General features: G+C 38.3%; 1 protein-coding gene across 1 annotated transcript; it reads left to right on the top strand.

Annotated features, from left to right (window-relative positions):
* Positions 1 to 1,955: 1,955 nt before the first annotated feature.
* LOC113317250 (kinesin-like protein KIN-13A) lies at positions 1,956 to 7,847 on the top strand. The gene is made up of 13 exons (XM_026565399.1): positions 1,956 to 2,275; positions 2,597 to 2,856; positions 3,176 to 3,397; positions 3,500 to 3,679; positions 4,463 to 4,567; positions 4,645 to 4,722; positions 4,917 to 4,998; positions 5,103 to 5,265; positions 5,363 to 5,692; positions 5,830 to 6,048; positions 6,146 to 6,833; positions 6,972 to 7,037; positions 7,140 to 7,847. The coding sequence occupies exons 2-13, from the start codon at positions 2,650 to 2,652 to the stop codon at positions 7,320 to 7,322; spliced, it is 2,523 nt and encodes an 840-aa protein (XP_026421184.1). The 5' UTR covers positions 1,956 to 2,275; positions 2,597 to 2,649; the 3' UTR covers positions 7,323 to 7,847.
* Positions 7,848 to 8,833: the final 986 nt, after the last annotated feature.

The raw sequence follows: 8,833 nt of genomic DNA on the forward strand, positions 1-8,833 counted from the left end.
TCGTTTTCTCGTCGTCTGAGTTTGCATTTATTTGATCCAAGTGCTGTATAAACCCTTGTTATTAGGAAAATGTTTCCGCTAATGCTTGCGCTTCGTCATTTTCCATATTAAGATCCATAATGAATGAAATAAATGAAAACAAGAAATATATTTAAGAAGTTAGAAGATTTTTTGTGGAAATAAAAAATGAATTGTAGTTGAGTGTGTCTAGAATTGGTAAAATGAGTGTGTTTATAAAGGTAGAAAGAAATATAGCCACATGGGTAGATTAACAATTAGTCGTCGCCATATCAGACTGGGACGGTCGGCTAAACCTGTCTCGTGAAACATTTTCCCCATTGCGCGAAATTCAGTTTGTCCATCCACCTAGCATAGCAAATGTGCATGTTTGTATATTCCCATTGGACTTGCCCTTATAGAAGAAGTAAAGGATAACTTGGACAGTGTCGATACGCCAGTCGGAGGGGACGAGTATAGGGGAGGGAGAATTGATATAAGAGAGATTTCATATCGCACTTGAGGGGAAAAAACGAGATATTATTCCTCATTTTTAAGATTTAGTAATTCAATAGTACATAAATAATCCCACTATTGGGTTTATACTATGATTAAATCAAAAAAATAAAATAAAAGCGAGACAAAGTATCTCGCTTTCCTAATTTTTCAGGTCTTTCCTAAGTTTTGATTCCCCACGTGCGGTGGAGAGAGAACAAGAACCGTGGCTATCATTTCCATTACTTAGCCACGGTTTTAAATCACATCATTCCCATTAATTTTATATAAAAGACTAATAGCATGTTTAGATATACACCTTTTCGATTTTAGAATTAAAAAAGTCAAACATTTTGTGAAACAAAATACTTTTGCTTTTGACTTCTAGAATCCAAACTTGGCCTTAGCCTAAGATTGCATCAGGTAGCTAATATATATATATATATATATATATTTTGATAAATAGCAAGCTTCCATTAATGATTCAGAGTAAAGCTTACATAGATCTCTAGTACATCAAAGTTCAAGAAACATAAAGAAATCCCACACATAATCAGTACAAAATCAACAAATCTAGCACGAGAAGAGCCAAAATGTTGAAGGATGACTAAAATCATGTATGATAAGAGATCCGATTTGATCGGAGAAGAAATGGTTTTTGGATCGGATGTCCACCATTTTTGATGATTTTCTTCTTCTAGAGAAAGATGTGCTCCAAAGGAGTAATTTGCTTCAACACTTGAACTGAGCAATGAAGATTCCGGTCGTCAGACGTCGCTGCCGATGTACTTGAAAGCTAGAAAGCCAAACAAAGAACGACCACGAAAGCCATCTAAAGGTGCTATGAATGCACAGACAGAAACGCCATGAAGACGTACGTAACTTGCCACCGACAAGGAAGTGTGATCAACTGACCTAACCCTAAAAGACATTAAAGCCTAGTTAAACTATGAAACAAAACTAACAAACAGAAAAGGAAACATGGTCCTGCTCAGATCCACTCCGAGAAGGAGTAGATCTGAGCAGAAGAGCTCGCCGGAAAAGATGAGTTTTCTCGCCTGAAATCGCAGGAGAGAGAGGGAGAAAAAAGAGAGAGTGTGATATTTGGTACAAGATGATGGACATTTACCCAACAGATTGGTCTATGGGAAAATCAAAGGGCAAGAAGTATTAGGCGTGTCGCCATATGAGGGCAGCTAATTGCCAAGCTCAGTTGCGCCCTACCGATCCTGGCTCCTCCTTGCATGCACCTATTGTATTTGCCTAATCCGACTCAACCGGGAATAATCTCGCGCACATGCGTCTGGTTCACACCCGTCATCATCACAAAAAGGAAATTTATATTTTGAAAACAAATGGAACAGATGATAGGGTATACTGGTCTTTTGAATACATTTAGCCGTTTACGAATTAATGAAATCCCATAATCCCATATAATATATTTCATTTTTGTTTGTAGAGACATTATGAAATGTATCTTCTAATCTACCGATATATTATCTTCAATAGTATTTTACCATAACACAACTACAAACGAGCGAGCGAGAGAGAGACAGACAGAGAGAGCGTACTCCCGCGTGCAGGTCTTTGCCATTACAGAGAAAGAGAAAAACCAAGTTCTGTATATTGCATGCTTCATATTCCCCAAATCAGAATAGGGTTTTCATCTTGGTTCTATAGATTCATTCATTCTTTAACTGGATCTGATTTTACAATCTGTGCATCAATCATTACTCTATTCACCTGTTACTAGTCATAACCTTTCGTTCTGGGATCGAATCTCGTAAGTCTTGCGTTTCCTCTTCCTCTTCTTTGATTATTATTTACATATTTCATCAAACTTTTTTAGGTTAGAGCTCGATTTTGAATTGGGATATGGATTTGTTCAATCGGATGGTTCACATTTTCATATTTTAGATCGGGATTTCCTTTCGATTTGCAGATTTGAAAAAGTGAACCTAAGATTGTTTTGTTTAGTCTTCGATTTTATCACCTTATGCTGAGTATATCTTGTTTTCTTGATCACTAGTTTTTTAGGGTTTCACTGTGTGAATTTTCCTTTTCTTTTTGGTATTCGACTTGATAATGTTGAGTTTCTTGACAGTGGTTGCTAAAAAGTTATAAAAATTGGCGCCGCAACGACGTTCCCAACGCCAAATGGGTGGCCATATGCAACAGAGTAATGCTGCAGCTGCGGCAGCTGCTCTGTATGACCATCCTGGCGGTGGGTCTCTACCGGGAACTTCAAATGATGCGGGTGATGCTGTTATGGCACGGTGGCTGCAGTCTGCTGGGTTGCAGCATTTAGGATCACCGTCTACCACGGGTATTGATCACCGGCTCCTACCAAACCTCTTGATGCAGGTATTGAAAATAATTCCGAGTATATTTAGTATTTCAAAAATAGTTCTGGTATGATTCGTGTTTAGGACATGCACTTACTCTATGTGTTTTGTGTGCTACTATGTCTAGACCTCACAAGGAACCCCACTGGTGAGCCTAAAATTGTTGTGTAATGTTGCCAGTTTTGGCAAAAAAAGTATTTTTGTATATGTTTATAATTGTGGATTCTTTCTTGATCATGTTCTTTGCAAAGACAATTTTCTCTTGTTGTTTGAAATGTGGGTATTTTGACACTTATTTTGTATACCACGGTAATAGGATTGTTTTCATATTGTTGAAGGGTTATGGAGCACAATCTGCCGAAGAAAAGCAGAAGCTGTTTAAATTATTGAGGAATCTCAATTTGAATGGGGACTCTAGTTCTGAACCATACACCCCAACTGCCCAAGGTTCAGGAGCCGCAACGACATCAGATGGCTTCTTTTCTCCTGAGCTCAGAGGTGAATTTGGTGCTGGGCTTTTGGATCTTCATGCTATGGACGACACTGAACTTCTTACAGAGGTATGCGATTTTGTAATAGGTTTTTAGGTACTCTAGCTATTTAAATGATTGGACTAACTAGAATCTGCTGTTTGTAACACTTTTTTCTTGCATTTGTAACAGGATGTTATGTCTGAATCCTTCGAGCCATCGCCGTTTATGCCTGCAGACCCTAGGGGGTTTGATAATGACTTTGATGTTGTGCCTAGTAGACAAGTAAGGCAACCAGCTGAAGCTCCTATGAAGTCTAACGAAAGAGATATTGGCACAAACCAGAGCAACTTGGCCAAGATTAAAGTTGTGGTAAGCTGGTTCCCTTGCTTATGTTGCTTTTTTTTTTCCATCTAAGAAATTTCTTTGAATACAATCGAAGTCTGAACAGTAGCATGGCGGTGGAACTGTCTCTAATGTTTTGATTGAGCTATATAGTTGTAATTAACACACAATACATTAAGTGTTTTCATACTATTTCAAAGCCTCTTATTACAAATTCATTTCATTTACTTGAACCAAGGAGGTTAAATTATCTGGTTTCTGATAACCCATTCTCTTGCTCATTGAAATTGACACTAATCACATTACCATTCATATTTAGGGTCATGTCTAGATTGTAGTTTCTCTGATTTTCAGAGTTTTTGCCAACCTCTCCCTTGAAAAATTGAAGAGGATAATGTGAGATTGTTCAATGGGTCTTTTGAGCTTTATGATTTAGTTGTAGCATTCTAGTCAACATAGCAGAAGTTGCAACTAAGGCATACCTGGTGCACCTTCACAGAAACAAGGTGAGGTGCCTTTGCTGGCAAGGTGCACATGCACACATCAAAGAAATCATGTGAACTTGAATGTGGATTTTAGGGTGTGTCCCACTACTTTCTTCCCCCAAATGGAAAAATTGGTTTTTGGAGTGTTTGTACTAGGTTTATCAAGACCTTTTGTTTCTTTTTTATTTTTAAAGTGAAGTAAAAATCAGATATCTAATCATGGTTAAGCCGTTACGCAAGGTTTTTGGTGAGTTAGCTACACACAAACTAGGCGCATGATCATGTTTCCTACTTGGCTTATCGTCTTGTTCGTCTATTGTCCCAGGTGCGTAAAAGACCTTTAAACAAAAAGGAGCTGTCTCGGAAAGAGGATGATATTGTAACCGTCGTTGATGACTCATACATATCTGTCCATGAGCCGAAGCTAAAGGTTTGTTTATTCTTCAGAATGTGTTAGTCGTTTGTATGTAGAAAATCTTAATTACTGATATGTGTTCTTATGTGAAGGTGGACTTGACTGCATATGAGGAGAAGCATGAATTTCGTTTCGATGCTGTTTTGGATGAGCAAGTAACCAATGATGAGGTAGCATTAGCGTAGACAGATTGAGTGACTTAAGTTTTTTGTGAATACTTAGTAATTGCGCATGAGTTTCTGTATTACAACGTTTTTGGTTACAATGTAATACTTTCTACTTTTCTAGTTATTTTTTTCTTTTTTTTGCCATATTTCTTTTTAAATTACAAAGTTTGGTTATTGCATATTTTTTGTTTGAGCAGGTATATCGTGTTACTGTAGAGCCTATTATTCCTGCTATTTTTCAGCGAACTAAAGCAACATGCTTTGCATATGGCCAAACTGGTACATAAAGATACTGATACTTCTTCTCTCCTTAACTATAAGTTCAGCACGTTGTCTTTCTTGAATTAACTTCTGATTTTTACTTCCCCGTGTTATAATTTTAGGGAGTGGTAAAACATTCACCATGCAACCGTTACCTCTCAGAGCTGCGGAAGACATTGTTAGGTTATTGCATCATCCAACATACCGTAATCAGAAATTTAAGTTGTGGCTTAGCTTTTTTGAGATTTATGGTGGAAAACTTTATGATCTTCTCAGCGAAAGAAGGTTGGTGCTATTTTTCTTTTTTGCATCTTTGGTTCCGTCTGATAATCATGATAATTCTATTGATAAATATTTAAGATCTTAAAATTGTTTTGATCAGAAAACTCTGCATGAGAGAAGATGGTCGGCAACAGGTTTGCATTGTTGGGCTGCAGGAGTTTGAAGTTTCCGAGGTACATATTGTCAAAGAATATATCGAGAGAGGAAATGGGACAAGAAGTACGGGATCAACTGGTGCTAATGAAGAATCATCTAGATCTCATGCTATTTTACAACTAGTGATCAAAAAGCACAATGAAGTAAAAGAATCTAGAAGGCCAAGTGAAGCCAATGAACCTAAGCCTGGGAAGGTTGTTGGGAAGATCTCTTTTATCGATCTTGCAGGTAGTGAACGAGGTGCTGACACCACTGATAATGATAAGCAAACACGGTAAGTTATATCTGCATATGTTTTTTATTAGTACAATTGATAGACGTGTGCTCTAGGCAAGTTTCTTTTCTGTTAAGGCTCATTGCCATCCATACCCTAGGTTATGGTAGATCTTATAATCTGCTTCTCCATTGCAGGATTGAAGGGGCTGAGATCAACAAGAGCCTTTTGGCCCTGAAGGAGTGTATCCGTGCTCTTGACAATGATCAAATTCATATCCCATTTCGTGGAAGCAAACTCACAGAGGTGCTTCGGGATTCCTTTGTTGGCAACTCAAAGACTGTGATGATCTCTTGCATTTCTCCAAATGCAGGTTCTTGCGAACATACACTTAATACTCTGAGATATGCTGATAGGTAAAGTCTCTATTTTGATCTTTGGTTGACCAACTCAATACTTAAGTGACACTCGTATGCAAATCTGATTAATAGAAGGTGACTGCTGAGTGAATAGGGTTAAAAGTCTCTCCAAGAGTGGGAATTCCAAGAAGGATCAGGTTGCAGGTTCTGCGGTACCTACAAATAGAGAATCATCTTCAGCTCCTTCTCTGCCGCTTCCCTCGGAGGTTGACTATGAACCAAGTCAAGATGCGAGAGCAGCGGGAACAGGTAGAAGAGTTGTAGAGAGAGAAAGTTCTTCCTACAGTGCCATACCTGAATATGGTAAACAGCCTTCTAGTGTTCCCACAAACAACCCCTTCAATGGGAGGGAACAACCTTCTAGTTTACCCTCGACGTATCTCTACAATGGGAGGGAACAGCCTTCTAGTCTTCCATCATACCCCTTTAATGGGAGGGAGGATAGTGGGGTGGCTTCTAGTTCTCTTGAGAGGGAAAGGACCAACATGAAAAATACTTATGGCGGTCCATCCGGTCAAAGATTATATTCTCCTGCACAGAACTCGAATATTTCACTTGAGGAAGAAAAAGTGCAAAAGGTTTCCCCACCTCGTCGAAAAGTTTACAAGGAAGAAAAATCAGAAAAGCAGGGAAATTTGTCTAGAAAAGATGCCAGTGGACTTGATTCATCCAGTACAGGCAACAAGCAACAGAATGCTTCTGATTCTAATTCGAACAGTGTTGGATCAAGACAACGTGATTCCGAAAACCCTCGTGATGGAGACATCAATGCAATTCTCGAGGTCAGTAAATTTATTAATGTCCATCAAGTCTCATATCTAGTTCTCTTTTTAGCCAATAGACTATAATTTTCTTTTATCGGCTTTTTCAGCATGTTGTAAATATTTTACGTCCTTAAGTTTATTCATTTAATTCTTCAGGAAGAGGATGCGCTGATTGCTGCTCATAGAAAAGAAGTTGAAGATACAATGGAGATTGTCCGTGAAGTAAGTCTAGAGTACCATCTCTATTACAAAATGTATTTTTTTTTGTCTTTTTGGAAGAGCCTTTGAAGCATTTCTAATGCCATCCTTAACATAATAAATCAGGAGATGAAGCTATTGGATGATGTGAGTCAACCCGGCAGCCTCATCGACAACTACGTTTCACAGCTGAGTTATGTGCTCTCTCGCAAAGCAGCAAGTCTGGTCAGTCTGCAAGCTCGTCTTGCTAGATTCCAGCATCGCTTAAAGGAGCAAGAGATACTTAGCCGGAAAAGGGTTCCTCGTTGATGTGCTTGTAATGTCCAGTTTCTCTTGTGTATTACTAAATACCCTTTTTGTTCGATTTAGCAAAAACAAAAAACAAAAAACAAACTTACAGTTCATATGTGCATTGGTTCTCCACCGGGTGGAGACTTCAGATCTGAATTTGGATCTAGTGGTTGCTGTTGCTGTTTCTTTGTTTGCTTCTGTTGGCGCAATTTCCCAGAAGAGAAGCCATCCTTAGGGAGGTTTCTATAGAGAAAGCTGGTGTGTGCCAGTGCTGCTTAGCCGCTGAAGTTGCTAATGAAAAGGTGTGATTCCGGACATAAATGTAACTCCAGTAACATGGGATTATGTTTGGGGTAAGTGACAGAATGTTTGTTGATAACAAAACCAAATTCTGTTCCATTTTAGGGAATAGAATAGGGTACTACAGAAATTATGGCTTTTGATTGTTAGTTTAGTCCACTGTATGTTATTGAAACTATTTGTTGATACTTCCTCGACCTGAAAAGAAAAAAGAAGAATGTGAAAAGTTGAGCCTTGATCATACATATGCATCTTCCGTATGCATGAATCGCCTTGATAAGCTAAATGATTGTGTAGCATGTTTATTTTACTTCGTTCCTCTGTTAAAAATATTTCATCCCTTGCAAATATTCCTTTTCCTAGGAGGGGGCACAAATGATTTTCGAGCGGCTGGAAAGTCCTACTCATCATGGCATGGCATTAATGGACGAGTCAACCTACCTACTGATGGCATGGCATCTATTAAGACTAAGAGATTACATGTTCAGGCCCTTCAGGGTTCAGGGCGTGCAGCAACTTCCCTTTCCTCACTCAGACAATTACTAAAATTTGTTACCAAGTTCGAATGAAGCCTGATTCCTTCTTTTCCTAGTAGAAGTTTTTTCCGAGAGAAGTCTTTGGTTTAAAACACGCCCAACTAGAAGTTCAAATTTGGGCAAATGGTTTGCTCAACACCGCTCATGGTTTGCTGAACCCTTGATATGAAACAAAATATGTATATGACACTATCCATAGTGTCCAGTACCGAACTAACTAAAGCGTACATGTACCCCATTTGCACAGGCTCCATAATAAATACCTCCAGTTTCATATTAGTAGAGCTATCTCAGGGTTGCACAAGTTTTAAAGAAAACATGAGAGAATCATTTCTTAGTACGATTTTTTTCTTTCTTGTGTTAAAACTTTAAATTGACATATCTTACAAGGTCAGTTCCAGGAGAAACCATCACTCCCTTTCAAAATGCATTCATATACGGTACATGCGCAACTGATAATATTGTGATAGCTTGTGAATTAATCGATTCCGTGAAAACTCACAGCTAAGAATGGTTGGATGGCAATAATAAAACTACATATATCCAACGCTTTTGATAGACTTGAACTACCTTTTTTGAGCAGTACCCTGGAAGTTATGGGAGTTCTATGAAACTTTTTAGAAAATGGGATTATGACACAAGAATTCAACCATTCTTTTGTTACTCTTATCCGAAAAATATCAACACCCTAAA

This window comes from Papaver somniferum, chromosome 10 (assembly GCF_003573695.1).
Source record: "Papaver somniferum cultivar HN1 chromosome 10, ASM357369v1, whole genome shotgun sequence".
NCBI lineage: Eukaryota > Viridiplantae > Streptophyta > Magnoliopsida > Ranunculales > Papaveraceae > Papaver > Papaver somniferum.